This window comes from Loxodonta africana, chromosome 2, assembly GCF_030014295.1.
Source record: "Loxodonta africana isolate mLoxAfr1 chromosome 2, mLoxAfr1.hap2, whole genome shotgun sequence".
NCBI lineage: Eukaryota > Metazoa > Chordata > Mammalia > Proboscidea > Elephantidae > Loxodonta > Loxodonta africana.
The window spans coordinates 13,809,487-13,832,745 of record NC_087343.1 but is presented as its reverse complement, the minus strand read 5'-3'; the positions used below and the strand labels follow the sequence as shown (position 1 = coordinate 13,832,745).

General features: G+C 43.5%; 1 protein-coding gene across 1 annotated transcript in view; it reads left to right on the top strand.

Annotated features, from left to right (window-relative positions):
* Positions 1 to 23,259, top strand: part of CTNND2 (catenin delta 2) — a 769,728-nt gene that overhangs the window by 222,398 nt on the left and 524,071 nt on the right. The window contains exon 5 of the mRNA XM_064270645.1: positions 1,758 to 2,316. Within this exon, the coding sequence (XP_064126715.1) occupies positions 1,758 to 2,316 (559 nt within the window). The remainder of the gene's footprint in view (positions 1 to 1,757; positions 2,317 to 23,259) is intronic.

Here is a 23,259-nt window from a genome sequence, read left to right as displayed (position 1 = left end):
CCAGCTGTATTAACCAACTATCCATTCATTCCGCAAATACCTGGGAATTCTCTGCTAGGAGTCCACGCCATGAACTCTAGGCCTCCTTCTAGTTGCTGGGGTCTTGTCACTGCAGAAAAGAGAGGTTCTAATCTACCCTCACCAAACTTATATTTTACTTTCATTCCTGTCGCTAAATTCAAAATATTTACTTTTGGGTCTTGTTGTTGTTAGTTGAAATCAAGTCGATTCCAACTCGTGGCAACCCCACGTGTGCAGAGTAGAACTGTATTCCGTAGGGTTTTCAAAGTTGTGACCTTTCAGAAGCAGATCCCCAGGCCTGTCTTCCAAGGTGCCTCCGGGTAACTGCTTAACTGTTTGAGTCACCAGGGGACTCCTTTTCTGGGTCTAGGTAGGATATATATATACTCATTTATTCCATATATATATATATAAATACACACACACACACACACATACAAGAAGCACAGAGAATGTCTTTCAATCACATGCTTATCCCTTTCAACCCAGGCTGCTGTTGCTAGAGTGTTCTGGAGTTGAGTTAACTTCCACAGATCTTCACATGAACCCATCATCTCAGAGAGAAATTGCAGTGCTGTGGATGTGCAGGTCAAAGTGGCCAGTCTATTATTTGCCAATTGCCTTTCCAAAGTGGGTGGAGAGGCATAATTGAAACTTTAATGGAGAACATCTGTTCAGGGTTTCTCTCTCTCCCCCTCTTCCCCACAAGCCCCCACTCCTGATTTCAAAAACCTGCCCTCCCAGTTCCCCTTTCCCTTTCTGTCCAATCTGACCCCCGCCAGCCCTTTCTCAAAACCTTTCTACCCTACCAGGAAAGCCTGGTAGATCGGAGACCTCCTGCCCAGAAGTGGTTGACAATGTAGTGTTTTCATTCGAATGCAAATTTGTCTCTGGACGAGATTCAAGGAAAGTGCTTTCCCCTCCAACCTTCTCTCCAGCTCCACTCTGGCCCTTGTTGTCTTTTGTGTTCTTGTAAATAAATGAGAGGCAACTGGTTTTCAATTTAAAGACACAGCTGCAGGGGGCTCTTAAAAGCCAGCTAGAGAGAGAGAGAGAGGGAGCAATTTGGAGCTGAGTTTTAAAATCCAGAAAAGGGCGGCTTTTCAGCCGGCTTTTCTTTTCACAATTGCTGATTCCTTCTAGATTTTTTTTTTTTTTTTAAATACTGAAGGACCAAGAGTATTTGTGATTTAATGTTTTTTGCCCCTTTAACTTGTCTTTTCTACAAAGAAGAACACTGCTATAATAACAGCAACATAAACTCTAGGAAGTGTGTTTATTGATGTCCAGTTAATATTGCAACTTGGCCACTTTTGGAGGTGGAAAATGTATCAAATGAAATGACCGTTTTATTTTGTGAGGGGAGTTCAATGTTTGACTTTCTCATGAAAACTAACAACAGTTGCATCCAGGTAGATCACGACTGTCCTGTTGAATGGCCTTGTAAAATCCTCATGCGCCTGATGCAGATCTCTCTGTTATTCCAGAAACATCCTAGAAATCAATCAAATGCGTGTCAGTTGTCAACCTTGATTTCCATTCCCCCTCCAGCCGGCCCGTTTAAAGCGATTAGGAGACGTGTGCATCTCAGTGCCACGCGCCCCGGTGCTCTCACCGCCCCGGTGCTCTTAGAGCGCGTGGGTTCCCGAGCTGGCCGAGGGGACGGGCCGTGCGCGGGCGGGGGGCCCCGATCGCTGTCCCTCGCTAAGTGCGCTTCTCTCCTCTCCCGGGCACAGGGCACGACGAGCCGCGCGGCGCACCTGGCGGGGCCTGAGCCCGCGCCGCCGCCGCCGCCGCGGGAGCCTTTCGCGCCCAGCCTGGGCAGCGCCTTCCACCTGCCCGACGCGCCGCCCGCCGCCGCCGCCGCCGCGCTCTACTACTCGAGCTCCACGCTGCCCGCGCCGCCGCGCGGGGGCTCCCCGCTGACCGCGCCCCCGGGCGGCTCGCCCACCAAGCTGCAGCGCGGCGGCTCGGCCCCCGAGGGCGCCGCCTACGCCGCGCCGCGCGGCTCCTCGCCCAAGCAGTCGCCCAGCCGCCTGGCCAAGTCCTACAGCACCAGCTCGCCCATCAACATCGTCGTGTCCTCGGCCGGCCTGTCCCCAATCCGCGTGACCTCGCCCCCCACCGTGCAGTCCACCATCTCGTCCTCGCCCATCCACCAGCTGAGCTCCACCATCGGCACCTACGCCACCCTGTCGCCCACCAAGCGCCTGGTCCACGCGTCCGAGCAGTACAGCAAGCACTCGCAGGAGCTGTATGCCACGGCCACGCTCCAGAGGCCGGGCAGCCTGGCAGGTAACCACCAGTTCACTGTTGTCCTCCGCGGCGCCCCGCTCTGTCCTGGGGTCCCCTGGGCGCGCGGTGGGATTATGTGCAGGACAGAGGAGAACAGCAGGGCTTGAGCCAAAGCCACCTGGGCTTATGTGTGTGACCAGTTTTAATGATCTACAAGATAGGATACCAGAGCTTCCCTATAATATGTCAGGATCTTCTGAGATATGCCAGTTACTTCTCTTTGCAACTAAGGCAGCCTCTCAAAACCAATCACTCTCTCTCCCTCTCCCCCTCCCTTTCTTCTCTCTCTCTCCAATCTGAAGATCAAAACACCAAGACAGCCATGAAGTTAATTTAGTAAAGAATCATGTAGACCTATTGATTGTACACACACACACACACACACACACACACACATACACATACACAGAAAGAGAGCAAAGCAAAGGATCACGTTATTTGTATTATCAACTTTACTTGTCTACAGTCAGTTATAGGAAAAAGCAAAGGCTTTTCCCAAATCAGATATACAACTTAAATAGATTTCAGTAGTAAAAAAGTAACCAGTAATGAATTGCTTTGAATTTTTACTATTTTTGTGGCTCACATTTATTAAATGTTATCTAAATTTAGTCACCGAGAAAAGTAAAGACATCCCCAATACCTGCCAGAGAATTCAAATAGAGTTCAGCAGTAGGGGAAAAGGGGCTGATAATGAGGTCCCTGGGTTGTTCCCAGCTTTATTGTAGGGAGGGAGGAGCCCAGCTGGGCTGGGGTCAGCAGAAGAGACCCCCAGCCCTGCTTTCCTCGGCCAACTCAGAGGTGGTGACATTCCGGTGGTCCTTATGCCCACCTCAGACCAGGCTGAGCTGGTGAAGCTTAAACAAGACACCATGATTGAAAGACTAATGTTTTGTCTCCTAAAACACCTGACAACTCCTGGGATTTATTGTTGAATTTTTCCCGTCAGATAAAAGTGTTCTGTAATTCTTTCACTGTAGTAACAGATGCTGTGCTCATATGTTTCCTTTCTTGACACAAATAGATGGCTGTGAAGATAAATAGGATAGAAAGGGTACTTGTTGCATGAAGCAGCCAGGTGTCCAAGGGGCTTCTCTAATTCAGCACAGTAATTGCCAGCATGGGCTGGCCTGGCGTAACGGGATGCAGGCTGGAATCCTACCGCCCCCAGTTATGCTAGGTACAGTTACTAAAATGAAAATATGCCCTCTCACTCCCTGCCTCTATTTAATAGTTTTGGAAGTAGAAGACCGTTAGCGCCAACAGAGCAGCACCAAACTATCTATTATATTGGGACTCAGGAACAGCAGGCCGACTAGGAGGGTGAGCTAGAAAACATGTATTAAAACTTCACATAAGTCTGTAAAACAAGTTACTGAATTATATCAAAGAGCAGGGAGCTGATGAAGTTTATGGAAGACTAAGCCCCATCATGCCCTCCCCAGCCAGCCCAGCCAGCCCCAGAAAAGAAGAAACTGAGACCCAGGACTGAGTGACTTAGTAAGGCCACTTAGTTTCCTGCACAGACCTGGGGAAAGGAGCCAGGAGTGCTAACCTCCAGCTCTTTCGATCACAGATTATGCATGGTAGACTTGTGCATGGGTTCTACTATCATTTTAGTAAAAATTAGTGGTTCCACTATCACTTCAGTGAAAATGAGGAGTGTGGACACAGGCTGCATATATTGGGTGTTGTGGAAAGGTTGCGGAGTGGGAGTGGGGCGAAAAAAAAGCCAAATAGCTACTTGTGTCCATTGAACTTAGGAAGAGATGTATAAGTAAACACCTTACGACAATAACCTGTGCTTCAATGTCTGGAGTGAATGTTGTAGAGGTTTTGACACCTGTGTGTATGTGTGTGTCTGTTTGGGGGTGGTGCTTCTTTGGACAGAAAGACGATGAGAACTTGAGTTTATCCGTACATCCCCAGGTGCCTGGTCAGCACCACATTTCCATCCACGCCTCCACTTCTCTGCCCATACTGCATTTTTGCTACCTGTTGAGAGGAAAAAATTCAATATGCCATTGAAGATTCTTAACTTGAGAGCTCCAATGGATTCTTTTAACGTTCGGATTAGTTTGTTTAAAATGCATGCTCTTCAGTATTCATTTAAATATTCATTTCACACAACTCACTGCTGGTGGGTTTTGAGCTTCAGTTTCTTCCATAACTCTGCATAAACACTGGGTTACATAAGATAGCATGCCCCATTTAGATCTTAGCAAACTCTGGCCCGGGAACGGTATGAGGGACAGACTCCCAATTTTGAGACAGACTAGGAATACTAGAGCTTTCTACCCCAAACAGAACTCTCTGTGTTTTGTATCATTCCAGGCACCGCAAACCACCTGGTTTGCTCGTTGAAAGAGCACGGCTAAAGTCAAGATGGAAAATTAGCTTTTGGATTTGTAGGGTTGTCATTTTTTAGGTGGGTCACTGATAACAAGGGGCTTGTGAATACAGAATCGGTAGTGACTTTCCCTGATTAATTAATTTCTTCAACAATTATCTGTGGAGCCCCTCTTACGTAGTGACGATGGTTTAGGTGCTGGAGATGTCTAGTGATCAATACCGACAAAAATGCCTGCCCCCATTCTGAGTAGAGAAGACAGAAAACAATAAGGATGAATATTTTGTTAGGGTGGCCAGGGAAGGCTTTGATTTGAAGGCCAACTTTTGAGTCAGTCCTGAAGGAAATGAGTGAGCTGGCCATAGGAATAAATGAGGAAGGGTGTTTTGAGTAGAAGGAACAGCAAATTCATAGTTTCAGAGACGAGGGTATGTGTGATGTTTGCAGAACAGCAAGGAGACCAGTGCAGCTGGGCCACAGAGGAGGTCAGAGCAGTGACTGAGTTCAGAGAGGTGACAGCAAGGAAGGGAGTGGGAGTCCAGATTGAGGAAGGCCTTGTAAGTCTTGGTGAGTACTTAAGGACTTTGGCTTTATTAAACCCGTGGGGGCCACTGAGGGTTTGAGCAGACGAGTAATGTGGTCTGACTTAGGTTGTAACAAGTTCACTGGCTGCTGTGTGGAGTATGGACTGTAGGAGATCAAGGGCAAAAGCCGGGACATCAGTTCGGAGGTAATTGCAATAGTCTGAGCCAGAGATGACTGGCGTGGGCCAGGATGGTGGTGTTGGAGTTGATGAAAAGTAGTGTAGTTCTGGATGTATTTATATGGTAGAGCTGGCAGGATTTTCTCATGGACGAGGTGAGGGTGGTAAAAGAAAGAACTCAAGGATGTCACCAACCCAACCACCAGAAGAATGGAGTCACCACTGCCTGAGATGGGGCAGGTGGCAGAGGGAACTGGCTGGGTTTAGGAGCAGTGTAGGTAAATAATGAGAACTTAGTTTCGGACATATTGTGTCTATCAGAATTGAAGTACACATTGAGTACAGAGTTGTATACACAGATCAGAGTGCAGGGGAGAGGCTCAGGCTGGAGGTAAAATGAGGGAGCCACCAGGTGGCATTGAAAACCATGAGTCTAGATGAGATTACCTCGGAAGTGAGTAGAGAGAGAATAGAGAAGTGATCCAAGGCTAGAGCCCTGGTGCCGCCTGCAGATTTAGAGGTTGGAGGGCTGAGAAGGAAAGCAAAACAAAGAGGTAAGGCAGGAATGTAGGTCAGTGTCACGTCCTGGAGGCCAAGAGAAGAGCACGTGTCAAGGTAGGCAGAGCAATAAACTATGTCGAGTGCAATAAAGAAGTCAAGATAAATGAAGATGGAGAATGGCGTTGCATTTAGCAGGATGTAGTTCATCGGTGGAACCCTGGTGGCACAGTGGTTAAGAGCTCAACTGCTAACTAAAAGGTCAGCAGTTCGAATCCACCAGCGGCTCCTTGGAAATCCTGTGAGGCAGTTCTGCTCTGTTCTATAGGGTCTCTATGAGTCAGAATCAACTCAGTGGCAATGGATTTAATTCACTGGTGACCTTGGAGTGGGCAGTTTGAGTGGGGTGGTGGTGATAAAAACCTACTTGAAGTGGACCCAAGAGAAAACAGGAGGAGAAAAAGTGGGGGCAGACAATGTGAATAACGTGTTCAAGGAGTTTTTTTTTTTTTCTAATTTAGCTACAAACATTCCCAGAAATTAGAAGTTCTCGCTTGAAATTTCAGGTCATCAGTTGTACATGACACTTGGTAAGGAATCACACATCTACATTTTCCACTCCTTCTTCCCAATGAGAACAGCTTTATGAAGTCTGTTCAGAGATCTCCAGGCTCAAATTGTCTGGGAAAACTCCACAATTGAGATGAAAACTAGGAAAGTGTAGTTTGAGACAGATTAGGGATATTGGAGCTTTCTGACCCCACACAGTTCTGTGTGGTTTCAACCATTTGGGGCACCATGAACCACCTGGTTTGCTCATTGAAGGAGTACAGCTGAGATCAAGACGGAAAATAGCTTTTATCCAGAGGTCTCTTAGTATTCTCTTTTTTCTTTCTTTCTTTTTAATGGTGTCTCTTTCCAACATATCCTGGTGCCTGAATAGAAACCCAGATCTGTCTTATTGGAACTCCGTAATGTTAAGTTCATTACTCACTCACTTAAAATCTGTTCCCTTATCTAGGGGATAAGGGTTGTATCTGCTGATACAATTTCAGACATAAACAGATAAGATAATGAATATAAATGACTAGCATATTTCCTGGCTCAATAAAATTCACCATTATTATTATTCAGTGATACGAACTGCACTTCCTTGGATGTTCTAGGAAGACTTCATTCATTTTTGCTCAGACACAAAGCAGGTTTTTTGAGCTCCCAAACATGCTGGTTTCTATATCAGGCATACAAAGATGTTGTTGGTATTTGCCACCGAGTCAAATCAGACTCACAGTGACCTATGTATAACAATGAAATATTACCCAGTCCTGTACCATCTTCATGATTGTTGGTCTACTTCCATCTTCCACCACTATTTCTGACAATTTTTTTTATTGTACTTTAAATGAAGGTTTACAGAACAAACTAGCTTCTCATTAAAATCTTTGTATACATGTTGTTTTATGACATTGGTTAACAACCCCACGACATGACAACACTCTTCCTTCTCGAACTTGGGTTCCCTATTACCAGCGTTCCTGTCCCCTCCTGCTTTCTAGTTCTGACAGTGTTCTATTGGGATCCATAAGGTTTTCATTGGCTGGCTTTTAGAAGTAGATCACCAAGCCTTTCTTCTGGAAGCTCTGCTGAAACCTGTCCATCCTGGGTGGTCCTGCTGGTGTTGGAAATACAGGTGGCATAGCTTCCAGCAACATGGCAACACACGTATGTAAATGAATAATTATAAACCCAATGCCAGAGGGAGAGGAGGTCCATTACTAGGGAAGCATATGAGAGGGGCACCTTAGATGGTGCTGGCATGCTTCTTTGCTGAAGTAGGGACATAGCACAGCCTTAAAGAAGGAACTGGTAACAGAGAGTAGCTGGAACAATGTCACAGAGTTGAGAAAGTATGTATCTGGCACTAGTAGCAGACCGGTGTTTTTTAAGCAGTGAGTGGTCAAGGGGGCGAGCTATCAGGGCATCTGAGGAGACAAGGGTTGTAGATCCCATGGTGTTGATTTTAGGTGGCGTTGAATTGGTTTTCACCTGATTGAGTCACCATGTGATGGTAGAACCGCCCCATAGGGTTTTCTTGGCTATAATCTTTATAGGAGCAGATTGCTAGCAGAGCCTCTGGGTGGGTTTGAACCACCACCCTTTAGGTTAGCAGCCAAGCCTTTAACAGTTGTGCCACTAGGGCTCCTTGATCCCATTGTAAAGGGCTTGCAATTTCATCCTTGGCAAAGAGGAGTGACATGATCATGTTTATGTGTTAGAAACTTCTCTATGGGGGCTGTATGGAGGATGGATTTCAGGAGAAAAAATAGGCACAGGAAGCCCTTAGGAAGTTCCTGATATAGCTCTTTCCTACCCCCAGATCTGCTTATTCAAAATTCCTCAATTTGCTTTGAAATGGGACAATTCAAAAGTCATCATTATAAGTAGTAGAGGAAGAAAAGGCTAAGTAAATGATATCATCTGAATTTTCCTTTTTACTCCTGACAAATAGGTTGCTTAACATTATTTTTTTTATAATTTAAAAGTTGTATTTATTCATTTCATGTATGATATATAAACTGTATTTAAAAAATTGCAATATAGAGTACATGCTAGATGCTAGTTGTTATACCAGACGCTTCTAACCCTACTGCGTACAGTTATCAACAACATAAAAAGATAGATGGGATTTTTTTACCCCCCATTTTATAGATGAGAAAACTGAGGCTTAGTGTTGTTAAGTTTCTTGCCCAGAGAAGTTACTTGGCTGTCAGGGATGTGATTTCATCTCTTTGTCACCAACATCTTTATACCGCCATGTGGACAGAGAGAGGTAGAGTATTTTTGTGTCATTGAAGAAAAATGCAGAAATGCTGCATCAACTTTCAACTTATTTAAATAAAGAAAACAAAACATTTCTCACAACTGGAGCAATAAGCAACATCAAAATACTGTTGTTGTTAGGTGCCATCAAGCCGATTCCAACTTACAGCAACCCTATGTACGACAGAACAAAACACTGCCTGTCCTGCAGCATCCCACAATCGTTGTTATGCTTGAGGCCATTGTTGCAGCCCTTGTGCCAGTCTGTCTTGTTGAGGGTCTTCTTTTTCACTGACCCTCTCCTTCTCCAGGGACTAATCCCTCCTGATAATATGTCCGAAGTATGTGAGACATAGTTTCGCCATCCTTGCTTCTAAGGAGCATCCTGGTTATATTTCTTCCAAAACAGGTTTCTCCCTTCTTTTGGCAGTCTTTGGTATATACAGTTTTCTTCGCCAACATCATAATTCAGAGGCATCAGTTCTTTTTCAGCCTTCCTTATTTATCATCTAGCTTTCCCATGCATATGAGGTGATTGAAAACACTGTGGCTTGGGTCAGGTCCATCTTAGTCTTCAAGGAGACATCTTTGCTTTTCAGGACTTTAAAGAGGTCTTTTACAGCAGATTTACTCAATGCAGTGAGTCTTTTGATTCTCAACTGCTGCTTCCATGGATGTTGATTGTGGATCCAAGTAAAATGAAATCCTTGACAATTTTAGTCTTTTCTCCATTTATCATGATGTTGCTTATTGGTCAAGTTGTGAATGTTTTTGTTTTCTTTATGCCGGGATGTAATCCATACTGAAGGCTGTGGTCTTTTATCTTCATCAGTAAGTATTTCAAGTCCTCTTCACTTTCAGCAAGCAAGGTTGTGTCATCTGCGTATTTCAGGTTGTTAATCAGCCTTCCTCCAATCCTGATGCCTCATTCTTCTCCATATAGTCCAGCTTCTCGGGTTATTTGCTCAGCATACAGATTGAATAGGTATGGTGGAAGGATGCAAGCCTGACGCACGCCTTTTCTGACCTTAAACCAATCAGTATCCCCTTGTTCTGATCAAAGGACTGCCTCTTGATCTGTGTACAGGTTCCTCATGAGCACAGTTAAGTGTTACTAGAATTCCCATTCTTCACAATGTAATCCATAATTTGTTATGATCCACACAGTCGAATGCCTTGTAGTAGTCAATAAAACACAGGTAAATATCCTTCTGGTATTCTCTGCTTTCAGTCAGGATCAGTCAGACATCAGCAATGATATCCCTCATTCCACATCCTCTTCAGAATCTGGCTTGAATTTCTGGCAGTTCCCTGTCGATATACTGCTGTAGCTGCTTTTGAATGATCTTCAGCAAAATTTTGCTTACGTGTGATATTAATGATATTGTTCTATAATTTCTGCTTTTGGTGGGATCACCTTTCTTGGGAATAGGCAAAAATACGGATCTCTTCCAGTCAGTCAGCCAGGAAGCTGTCTTCCATATTTCTTGGCATAGACGAGTGACCACTTCTAGTGCTGCATGTGTTTGTTGAAACATTTCATTGATATTCCGTCAATTCCTGGAGGCTTATTTTTTGCCAGTGCCTTCAATGCAACTTGGACTTCCTCTTTCAGTACCATCGGTTCCAGATCGTACGCTACCTCCTGAAATGGTTGGATGTTGACCGATTTTTGGTATGGTGCCTGTGTATTTCTTCCATATTTTCTTAATGCTTCCTGCGTCATTTAGTATTTCCCCCATAGAATCCTTCAGCATTGCAACTCGAGGCTTGAATTTTTCCTTCAGTTCTTTCAGTTTGAGAAGTGCCGATCGTGTTCTTCCCTTTTGGTTTTCTGACTCCAGGTCTTTATGCATATCATTATAGCACTTTACTTCATCTTCTTGAGCCACCCTTTGTAATCTTCTATTCAGCTCTTTTACTTCATCATTTCTTCCTTTTGCTTTAGCTACTCTAAGTTCAAGAGCAAGTTTCAGAGTCTCTTCTGACGTCCATTTTGGTCTTTTCTTTCTTTTTTGTTTTTTTTAAGGACCTCTTGCTTTCTTCGTGTATGATGTCCTTGATGTCATTCCACAGCTCATCTGTTCTTCAGTCGTTAGTGTTCAACGTGTCAAATCTGTTCTTGAGATGGTCTCTAAATTCAGGCTGGATATGCTCAAGGTCATACTTTGGCTGTCTTGAATTTGTTCTAATTTTCTTCAGTTTCAACTTGAACTTGCGTATGAGCAATTGATAGTCTCTTCCTCAGTCAGGCCCTGGCCTTTTAGTGACTGATGATACTGAGCTTTTCCATTTTCTCTTTCCACAGATGTAGTTGATTTGATTCCTGTGTGTTCCATCTGGCGAGGTCCACATGTATAGTCTCCATTTATGTTGATGAAAAAAGGTCTTTGTAATAAATAAGTCATTGGTCTTGCAAAATTCAATCATGCGATCTCTGGCATCATTTCTATCACCAAGGTCATATTTGCCAACTACCAGTCCTTCTTCTTTGTCTCCAACTTTCACATTCCAATCATCAGCAGTTATCGATGTCTCCTGATTTCATGTTTAGTCAATTTCAGACTGCAAAAGTTGGTAAAAATCTTTAATTTCTTCATCTGTGGCCTTAGTGGTTGGTGTGTAAATTTGGATAATAGTCATATTAACTGGTCTTCCTTGTAGGCATATGAATATTCTATCACTGACAGCATTGTCTTTCAGGATAGATCTTGAAGTGTTCTTTCTGATGGTGAATGCAATGCCATTTCTCTTCAGTTTGTCACTGCTGGCATAGAAGACCATATGATTGTCCAATTCAAAATGGCCAACACCAGTCCATTTCAGCTCACTAATGCCTATGATATCAGTGTTTATGCATTCCATTTCATTTTTGACCATTTCCAATCTTCCTAGGTTCAAACTTTTTACGTTCCACGTTCCAATTATTAATGGGTGTTTGCAGCTGTTTCTTCTCAATTTGAGTCGTGCCACATCAGCCAACGAAGGTCCCAGAAGCTTTACTCCATCTAAGTCATTGAGGTCGACTCTACTTTGAGGAGGCAGCTCTTCTCCAGCCGTCTTTGAAGTGCCTTCCAACCTGAGAAGCTCGTCTTCCAGCACTATGTCAGACAATGTTCCACTGCTATTCATAAGGTTTTCAGGGGCTAATTCTTTTCAAAAGTAGACCACCAGGTTCTTCTTCCTAGTCTGTCTTGGTCTGAAAGCTCAGCTGAAACCTGTCCACTATGGGTGACCTTTCTGGTATTTGAATACCAGTGTCATAGCATCCAGCATCACAGCAACATGCAAGCCCCCACAGTATGACAAACTGACAGACACGTGGGAGAATATCAGAATAAATGGACAAAAGTTTGAAATAAAAATGAAATCTTTGACAGTCTCAGTCTTTTGTCCATCCTTCAAGGACTTCATTTTTACTTGGATCCACAATCAACGCCCATGGAAGCAGCAGTCAGGAACTCAAACAACATATTCCACTGGGCAAATCTGCTGCAAAAGACCTCTTTTAAGGTGTTAAAAAGCAAAGATATTACTTTTAGGACTATGGTGTGTCTGACTCAAGCCATGAATATACCATGGACTGCCAGAAGAATAAACACATCTGTTTGGAAGAAGTACAGCCAGAATGCTCCTTAGAAGTAAGGATGATGAGAATTCATCTCACATACTTTGGACATGTTATTGGGAGGCACCAGTCCCTGGAGAAGGACATAGTGCTTGGTAAGTAGAGGATCAGTGAAAAAGAGGGAGACCCTCAGCAAGATAGATTGACACTGGCTGCAGCTATGGGACCAAACAAAGCAAATGATTGTGAGGATGGCACAGGACTGGGCAGTGTTGCGTTCTGTTACGCATGGGGTCGGTGTGAGTCGAACCCAACTCGACGGAACCCATCAACAGCATTTGTGATTTTGAAGATGGCAAAAATATATCAAATATTCGTGAACATCTTTTAAATATGACTTCACTTGTACCAATTTTGGTTCACTTTAGTAAAGAAAAGGAGCCCTGGTGATGCAGTGGTTAAAGTGCTCAGCTGCTACTTGAAAGGTCAGTGGTTCGAACCCACCAGCTGCTCAGTGGGAAAAAGATGTGGCATTCTGCTTCAATAAAGATTTATAGCCTTGGAAACCATATGAGGCAGTTCTACTCTGTCCTATAGCATATAGGCTGTAGTGTATATGAGGCAGTTCTACTCTGTCCTATAGTGTATAGGCTGTAGTATATATGAGGCAGTTCTACTCTGTCCTATAGCATATAGGCTGTAGTGTCTCTGAGTTGGAATTGGCTCAAAGGCAATGGGTTTTTTGGTTAGCAAAGAAAATAAGATGATCCTTTCAGTTTCTGGTTTGTTGTTGTTGTTAGGTGCTGTCAAGTTGGTACCGACTCTTAGTGACCTTATGCATGAAAGAACAAAACACTGCCCAGTCCTGCACCATCCTCACAATCGTTATGCTTGAGCTCATTGTTGCAGCTACTGTGTCAGTCCACCTCCTTGAGGGTCTTCCTCTTTTCCACTGACCCTGTACTCTGCCAAGTATGATGTCCTTCTCCGGGGACTCATCCCTCCTGACAACATGTCCACAGTATATAAGACACAGTCTGGCTGTCCTTGCTTCTAAGGAGCATTCTGGTTGCACTTCTTCCAAGACAGATTTGTTCGTTCTTTTGGCAGTCCTTGGTGTATTCAATATTCTTTGCCAACACCACAATTCAAAGGCATCAATTCTTCAGTCTTCTTTATTCATTGTCCAGCTTTCACATGCGTATGATTTGATTGAAAATACCATGGCTTGGGCCAGGCACACCTTAGTCTTCAAGGAGACATCTTTGCTCTTCAACACTTTAAAGAGGTCCTTTGCAGCAGATTTACCCAATGCAATGCGTCTTTTGAGTTCTTGACTGCCGCTCCTAAGGCTTTTGATCGTGGATCCAAGTAAAATGAAATCCTCAGTCTTTTGGTTTAGATCAGAATTAATCCCGTTAACAGTAGTAAGCTGAGTTGTAAATATATAATAAAGTTAAGGCCAACATCAGAAGCTATTTTGAGGACTAAATGAAATGAAGATCCTTAGCCAATCATTTCAATAAAAACTGGCATAATATGGAGAGAAATTTGGTCAAGGCATAGCCCCCTTTTACTTCAGCCAAATGGACATATTACTCAGTATTTTGAATGGATCACAAACTCCAGATTCCACGTATTAGATTTCTGACTCATTAAGACCTCCAGGTGTACCTGTTGTAAGGGAAAACAAAGCAAAAAAGCCGAATCCTAGATAAAAGCTTTGTAATCCCTCCTGTCAGTTTCTTAAAGGAAACATGAGATCTGCTCACATGATGAATGGGTTTATTTAACACACAACTCTTGGAGTATGGTCAAATGCAATGTGCCGTCTGTCTCCACTGTGTCTTTCAATTTTATTTCACAAAGCTGATCTTTCCTGCCCGTGAACACATACTTGAGTAACGGTTATGGCTCTTCTGCTCACTCTTGAACACTGAACAGCCCCACCATCACTTTAAGTTAAGGAAAAAAAAAAAGATTCACTAAATAGAATGTGATGGGCCTGTGATATTAATACTTTAGGTGTCACTGGGGACTTCTCTCCAGCCACAGGTCATCTGTTACGTTCCCCTAGCTGGTCGTGCCCCTCAGCCCCTGCCCATTCCTTACAGGCTCACGGAGTGCTTGTTTAATCATCTCTTTGCCCTCTAGAATTCTGGGACCCAATTTTATAATTGTTGTTTTAGTTGCTGTCTAGTCATCTCTGCTTCATGGTGACCCCATGTATAACAGAATAAAACATTGCCGAGCCCTGTGCCATCCTCACAATTGTTGTTGTGCTTGAGTCCATTGTTATGGCCATTGTACAGTCTGTCTCATTGATTGTTTCCCTCACCTTCACTGGCCCTCCACTTTACTAAAAATGATATTCTCCAAGTGTGATATCTTCCTCTCTCCCGATAATACGTCCAAATTAAGTGAATCAAAGCTTCTGACAATGTTCTGTGATCCATAGAGTCTTCAATTGCCAGCTTTCAAACATTGATCACCAGTCCTTTTTTCCTATTCTTAGTGTCAGAGTTCTGCTGAAACATGTTTATTATGGCTGTCTTAGTTGTCTAGTGCTGCTATGACAGAAATACCATAAGTGGTGGCTTTCACAAAGACAAATTTATTCTCTCATAGTCTAGTAGGCTAGAAGTCAGATTTAGGGCACCAGCTCCAGGGGAAGGCTTCCGCTCTCTGTGGGCTCTGGAGGAAGGTCCTTGTCATCAACCTTCCCCTTCTCAGCACTGAGACTTCAGGTCCAAAAGATGTGCTATGCTCCTGATGCTTCTTTCTTGGTGGTATGAGGTCCCCACATCTCTTTGCTTGCTTCTCTCTTTTATATCTCAAAAGAGATTGGCTCAAAACACAATCTAATCTTGTAGATTGAGTCCTGCCTTATTAACACAACTGCCACTAATTCCATCTCATTAACATCATGGAGGTAGGATTTACAACACAGGAAAATCACATCAGATGACAAAATAGTGACAGCCACACAATACTGGGAATCATGGCCTAGGCAAGTTGACACATATTTTGGGGGACACAATTCAATCCATGACATGCTACCCTCTGGCCCCCTATAATTCATTTTCTAGCCACATGTAAAACATTTACCTCATCATGTCATAGCAAAAGTCTTAAATCAACTCCAAGTCCACAATCAAAAATTCCTCTTATTCTTTGAAATCTAGAATACAAGTTATCAATTTCCAAAGGCACAATGGCACAACAGGCAGGCACAAGCTAGACATTCCCATTACAAATGGGAGAAATTGGAAAGAAAGAAGATATAACAGGCATGAAGCAAGTAAGCAGAACACATTACATTAGCCCTCAAGGCTTTAAGATAATCCTCTGTTCCCTGAGACCATTTAGGCAATGGCTGTGCACTTCAGGCTTTGGGTGTTGGCCACACTCTCTGGATTCTGGGTGGAGGCCCCTAGGCTAGCCAAGTTGACACACATTTTTTGGGAACACAATTCAGTCCATGACAATGGGTAACCCTACTGGTATTTGAGATACTGGTGGCATAGCTTCCAGCATCATGGCAACGCAGAGCTGACTGTAGACAAACTGAAGCTTGTGGTGGAAACTCACATCCAAGTGGTCTTGTTGAAGCCAAGGCTCGCCAGCTTGGAGTAAAAGAGGCAGCAACCCTTTTCCTCTCCTACTCCCTACCCTCGGAAGGGCAGGTGCTGAAATCCCTCCTGCAAGCCTCCCCTCTCTCCTCTGTGCATTCTGTGCCTTATTTAATAGCCTTCATCTGCCTAGGCGTGCGGGAGTCGGGACTGGTGACCAAGCACACCCTTTGCAGATCCGCTGTATGCAGCACGTGGGTCAAAAACCACTGGTGTCTGATTTCTGTCCAACTGATGCCCAGATAAATCTGTGGCAGAGATACCATTTTAATGTCCTGTTCCACTGTACATTAGCGGCCCAAGTCTGAAATTGAGAAATTCTAGGTGGTCCAAAAGGCCTTCCTGGTATCTTTCTTTAGAGATTCACAGAAACTAATACTTGTCCTTCCCTTCCTATCACATAGCAACTTTGTGAAATAAAATGGGATAAATGGATCTTTTTTGTACTTTTGTAGGAAAGTGGCATATTTCTGTAGAATTTGTTAGAGCCATTCCGACATTATTGATATTTGTTACTTTGATCATGATTTCATATAACCGAGAGTTGTAAATTACAAAATGAAAAGGCATCTTAAACAGTTGTTCACGATAGCATGTTCTGCTCACACATTTGCCTCCTGTATTTCTCAGATCCACTGAAAAAAGTGCAGTAATATGGGGGGGAGGGGGGTGTGAAGTCACACAAGAGACAAGACTACAGAGACCAAGGGGTGGGTGTCACCAATAAGCAAGGCATATTAGGGATTTCCTGGAAAGCAAAGTAGGTAGGAGTGAGATAAGCAATTAAATAAAATCTGTTGTTGTTGTCATTGGGTGCCATCAAGTCAATTCTGACTCACAGCGACTCCATGTGACAGAGTAGAACTGCCCCCGTAGTGTTTTCTAGGCTGCAGTCTTTATGCTAGCAGATTACTCAGTCTTACTCCAGCGGAGATGCTGGGTGGATTTGAACTTCTGACCTTTTGGTTAGCAGCCCAGTGCTTAACCATATGTTCCACCAAAAATTTATAGGGACTGCAAAAGGTGGGTGACTGTCTTCAGTTAATTCCTGGATAGGCTTAAGGGTCCGAGTTGAGCTGGGTAGCTGGAGGTAGAAGTGGGGCTAAAGACAGAAGAATTCATTGAATGTCAGTGGTTGAGACAATTCTAAGTTGGCACCCTCTTTCCACTTGCAAGCCCACTACCTTACGCAAATGACGCACCTGCAGCCAGTACTTATTCCAAGGTGAAAAACAGGAGTGGTCTCATTTGAGGAATCTGAACATGCTGGTAGATGTTAGGATATTGTGGATGTTGCAAATGTTGGTGGCCTGGAATACAGCCCTTTTCCTACTGGCACAGGGGGTGGTATGTTGACAGGGGCCTGCACCCCCACCCACTCATTCTGAAGGAAGATGCCCAGCCTGTGTGTCCACCCTCCCTGTCATAATCTAACACAGGGTGACACTGTGGGAGATGCTTCCACAGAGCAAAAGTTGCTGCTGCCAGGTTTTTCTTTCCCAAATGTGATAAATTTCAAAAACCACTGAGGGAATGAGGAGGATTATTGGCATGAAAAAGAAGAACGAAGATAAAAACGATCCACTGTCTCTCAGAGGAAACAGATAATGTATAGAATAGGGGAGATGAGAGAAATAAGCCATGGTCTTAGGTCTAGCACCGAGAAAATTTTTAGAGGATCTTATGTTCATTAAATGAAAACTGGATGATATGAGAAAGGATGAGAGAACAAGAAATTGTAAAATTACACCTATCAAAATTAAAAACGTGATAGAATGACTGGAAAATAGCCAAGTAAGTCACACAGAAGTTGGAGCTTGGAGGCAGAGAGACAGAAAATATGAGAATCATAGAATAAAAGCCATAAAGGACAAATCCAGGGGCTGTAACATCTTCCCAGAGTCTGATATGGAGTGGGGAGGAGCAAATTATCAAGGAAGTTATATAGGAGAACTCCTCAGAGCTGAAGGGCATGTGTCTTCACAGGAAGTACCCTATGCAAGGAATGGAAAATAGTCCATATTCCACATCGTGAAATTTCAAAGCACCAAGATAAAAAAAGAAAAACTAGCAGCCTCTGGAGACAGATAAAAAGGTGGACTATACCTGACTTATAAGGAGCCCAGGTGGCACAATGGTTAAGCACTTGACTGCTAATCAAAAGGCTGGCAGGTCTAATCTACCCAGTGGCTCTGTGGGAAAAAGACCTGCTTCCGTAAAGGTCACAGCCAAGAAAACTCTATGAGACAGTTCTGCTGTGTCATGTTGTATTGCTGTGAGTCAAAGATTCACTGGATGGTACCTAACAACAACACATAACACACCTGACTTAGCAGTAGAAGTACAGGACAAAAGAAAACAATGAGGTAATGCTCTGAAAGTTCTGAAGGAAAAGAATTTTCAATCTAGAATCTATGCCTAGCCAAACTATCCACTAAATATAAAGGGAGAATCACAATCTATTCAGACTCACAAGTAATTAGAAATACTACCTTCGTTGTACACTTTCCCAGAAAGTAACAGTGCGTGGAGGATGTATGTTGTTGTTAGGTTCCTTTGAGTCGGTTCCAACTCATAGCAGCCTATGTACAACAGAGCAAAACACTGCCCTGTCCTGCACCATTCTCATGATCATTGTTATGCTCAAGCCCGTTGTTGCAACCACTGTGTCAGTCCATCTTGTTGAGGGTCTTCCTGTTTTTCCCTGAGCTGCCACTTTACCAAGCATGATGTCCTTCTTCAGGAACTAGTCCCTCCTGATAACATGCCCAACGTACATGAGACAAAGTCTTGACATCCTTGCTTCTAAAGAGCATTCTGGCTGTACTTCTTCCAAGATAAATTTGTTCATTCTTTTGCCAGACCATGGTATATTCAATATTCTTCTCCAAAACCGTAATTCAAACACATCAATTCTTTGGTCTTCCAGCTAAATAAGGGCATAAAACAATTAAGGGGAAGAGTTAGAATCTGGGAAACAGTATATATATATACCTACAAAAAGGCAATGAAGGGAAGCCTGGGGCAGGGGATAGGGGAAGGCAACTGGGCAACTAGCTAGCAAACAAGGAAAGGTAAAACTCAGCACATGAATGTGGAAAGTCAAGAATGTTGGCATGAGTCCCAAAAGTTTGAGTAATTTCATCATCTCAGGGCAGAACAAGTAAAGAACAGTGAGTTTCACTGCTGGTGAAAGAGTTGTTGTTGGGTTCCATCCAGTTCCACAAATACAGGAGGGGAGGCTGAGGTTAAGAGAATGGACTTAGGGACTAAAAAGATATGAGCACGTGTCTTGGTTCCGTCACTTACTAGCTTTGTGATCTTGGAAAATTTGGTTCAATTCAACAAATATTTATTTGTACCAGGCACTATTTTAGGTGTTGGACACACACCCATGAACAATCTAAGCAAAAGCCCTGCCCTCTTGGAGCTAGGGTTCTACCATAGATAGCATGTTGAAGGGTGAGAAATTCATGAGGGAGAAAGAGGCAGTGTAATAGGGAGTGTGACCAGGGAGGCTGTCAATGAGAAAGTATCGTTTGAGTGAACACTTAATAGGAGGGAGGAGGGAGCTATGTGGTTATCTGGGCAAGGGCAATTCAGGCAGAGGGACCAGCTAGGGCAAAGGTTCTGACGTGAAATGATGCTTGGCCTATTCAGGGAACTAAAAGGGGCTTCTCTGAGATCAATTGCTTATCCCTTGTTGGGGTTAATTGTGTTACAACAATTGTACAGAGTTATTACAAGGATTGTATGGCATCATGCCTATCAATTGTTTGCTATCATGCTCACATATTAAAAGGGCTCAATAGATCATAACTATTGTTACTACGTGGAGCCCTGGTGACACAGTGGCCAAGTGCTCAACTGCTAACCACAAAGTTGGCAGTTCAAACCCATCAGCCACTCGACGGGAGAACGATGTGGCAGTCTGCTTCTGTGAAAATTACAGCCTTGTAAACCCTGTGGGGCAGATCGTCTTTGTCCTGTAGAATCACTATGAGTAGAATCAACCCCGATGGCAATGGGTTTTGATTGTTAATAGGCAGAGTCATGACATCAGCCGGGCTCTACTGAGATGAATCCCCAGACTCAAAGGGTCTTGTTTGACTGGAAGAAGGGGAGGAATATCCTTAGTTCAAAAGTTGCTTGACATACTGAGTAGTTGTGATAGGTTCTTTGAGAGGGTATCGAGGGCTGAGTTTTTCTAAGAAGGAGGATGGGACAAGGGTTTATGAAGGAGGAAGCATTTGAGTTTGGGTCTAACAAAGTGCAGTTTTGACAGATGCAGATAGGAAGAGCGAGTACAGTGGGGGGAGGGGTTTTATATGAGTGGATCAGCGTTGTAACCAGTCTGCGAATGAATAGTTGGAACACCAGCGATTGGAGGCCAGCTGAGGGTGTGTGAGAAGTGTGGAGAGGAATAGAAGAAAATGGAACCAGTTCTGCGACCCCGTAAATGAACCAACACACAGGCAATTTCCTTTTCCCTCTCTGAGAAATGGGCCTAGGTTATGAACAGCTGAATGGTTTTCTGGAACTGAACTTGAGACGGTGTCTTCTTTCTTCAGGGCCAATGATCAGATAGATGGATGGTAGAAACCAGAGTCTTCTCTGGAACTGCATTTAGATACAACCTACAGTCAGAGGAGGGAACAGCACATGGGAAGACTGCAACATGCAGACCTACGTGGCCCTCACAATTAGAGGGGCCCCTCTAATTTCTGCATTTGTCAGCTGCAAGGACTATGGCTCCATGGCCGTGTCCCCAGCACCCAGTGATTGGAGACAGCCTCACTGGTGTGGACTTGTGCCACTCACGGGTCCCCATGTCTGTGAACTTAAAGTTGGTGGGGCACCAGTGGTAAAGTATTTCCAGGTCTCTTTTGAGAGATAACTCATTTCAGGTCACATGTGCTAGCTAATCTGGGTGAAAAGGCATCTCTAGAGAGTGTGCTAGCTGCTCACCTTAGGTTCAGTAATTATAGTTTACCAGTATCTCTGCTTTGATAACTACATCACCTTTGTTTTTTGTTTTGGGGGTTTTGTTTTTTCGTTGTTTTTTGGCTAAGCAACTGGAATGATGTGGAGCCCAACTGTTTTTAGTAGTTGTATGAGTAACCTTAAATAATTAATAACTTAAGGGGTCTCAAAATGTAGTTAGTTTGCTGCCAAGGCTGCATCAAAATCCCTCCTGCTACTGTATTTAACCAGTGTGCATTTTGTAATTTTTTTTTAAATTTGTCATATATGTAGTTCATATTACACAGAATATATATACTATATATATAATGTCTGGTTGTTACATATATTATAAGAACATGACAGATAAGACATATGTATATACATGTGTGTATATGTGTGTGTATACATACATGTATGTATATGTATATATAAAATAAATTGAAATATTAAAGATCTCTAAAGGCAACTCTCAAGTAAATTTGTGTGTATTTATTCTGCTGCACATCACCAAAGCACTGAGTTTGCTAGAAAGAAAAAAGTATCCTGAATTTTCCTGCTGTCAAAAGAGGCTGAGCATTTGAACAGCAGACAGACATGTGGGACCCCTATAGGGTCGCTATGAGTCGGAATTGACTTGATGGCAATGGGTTTTTAGTTTTGAGGGCAGCTAGTGAGACTCCTGTCTATTTCAGAACTCCCTGCCACACCTTGTCTAGTATATATCCAAGAGATATTTTTGAATATTATAAAACTGTAGCCCTGGTGACTCAGTGGTTAAGGATTTGGCTGGTAACCAAAATGTTGGCAGTTCAAATCCACCTTGCAAACTCTATGCAGCAGTGCAGTTCAACTCTGTCCTATAGGGTTGCTATGAGTCGGAATCGACTCAATGCCAGTGGATTTGGTTTTTGGTATCATAAGGCTAGCTAGTGAGCGAAACTGTTATAGCCCATTGATAACCAGAAGTTGTCATCAATACAGAGTGAAGCATGAACAAAACGAGACACCAGGTACTCCCCAAAATGTATGAAATATTGAGGAATTACCAACAGCTAACAGAGAAGAACTTGACTCAATGAGCACTGGAAATCTGCAAGATAAAATGTCTACTCCTTCACTACTCAAGTTTCACAGTGCTTTGGGGAATAGCTTCCTATACTTCTTAAGCTTCAGTTATTCACCAAGCAGTATTAACCAAAGCAGTTTCCATCAAGTTGACTCCACCTGATGGCAATCCCATGAGTGTCAGAGTAGGACTGTTTTCCATAGGATTTTCGATGGGTGGTTTTTTGGAAACAGATTGTCGGGCCTTTGTTCCAAGGCTCCTCTGGGTAGATTCGAACCTCCAGTATTTTGGTTAGCAGCAGAGCACATCAACCATTTGCACGTCACAGGATCTCTGCAGTATTACCAGGAGAAAGCTGCCCATCGGATGTTTCAGGCTCACCTGTAGAGCTGGCAGCCCTCCATGTTAGCTCTAGGGAAGGAAGAGATCGTGAAAACAGACAATGCAAACCCAGTGCAGTGTACTGTGAACCTTCTCAGGAACCCACGGGTAGACACTTGTTAGCACAGGGAGGCTTAAGAAAACTGTTAATGAGTTTGACCAGGGAATGTAGTTGAGGCAGCCCGTCTGATTTCTGTTTGCCATGTAATATGTTCAAACAGAATTTATGGGATTGATTTTTCCTGTCTGGCTTCCTAGGCAGCACCTGGGCCCACAGGTGCTGTATCATAATAGGGAAAGCCACACTAAACTCCACGTGATAGCTGCGTTTGCCAAGGTTTCTTTCTGGCTTCTACCTCAGCACTCCTCGTATGAATTGGCAAAGTGTTAAAGAAGTGGAAACCTCCTTTAGGAGATAAGTTTCCCTTTTGATAATTGATGTAGAAAAGGAAAGGCAGTGTGTGTTTCTCTTTAGAATGAAACACACACAGACACAGGTATTCATTCAAGTCTTCAGCTCAGCTGGGTAGACCTAGGTAATGCCACAGGCCTCTCCGTGACTTGAGTCAGTCAGCTTTTGTTGCGGCTGTTGTTCGCAAACAGCCCCCTTCAACTTGAAAACCTTCCAGCAGGTGTGCGGTGTTTGTTCTCCGCTGGAGGAGGCAAGAGAAATGGCCTTTCTGTATTGCAGAATCATCACTAACGTCTCTAGTGTAAGGGCCACCTGGTGATTTAGTGGTATCTTCCTCCGGTAAAGACAAGGAATGGAAGATTGGGGGCGAGGGGGAATTACCAATGTAGAGCAGTCTCATTCATTGTTAGGAAATTAATGTCATAATCAGTATAACTGGTATTCAAATGATAATTACTCATACATAATCCAGTAACTAATTGAACTTTAAAATACACAGATGCCCATATTAAAGCTTTCACCATGAAAATAATCAAGGGAAAATGTTA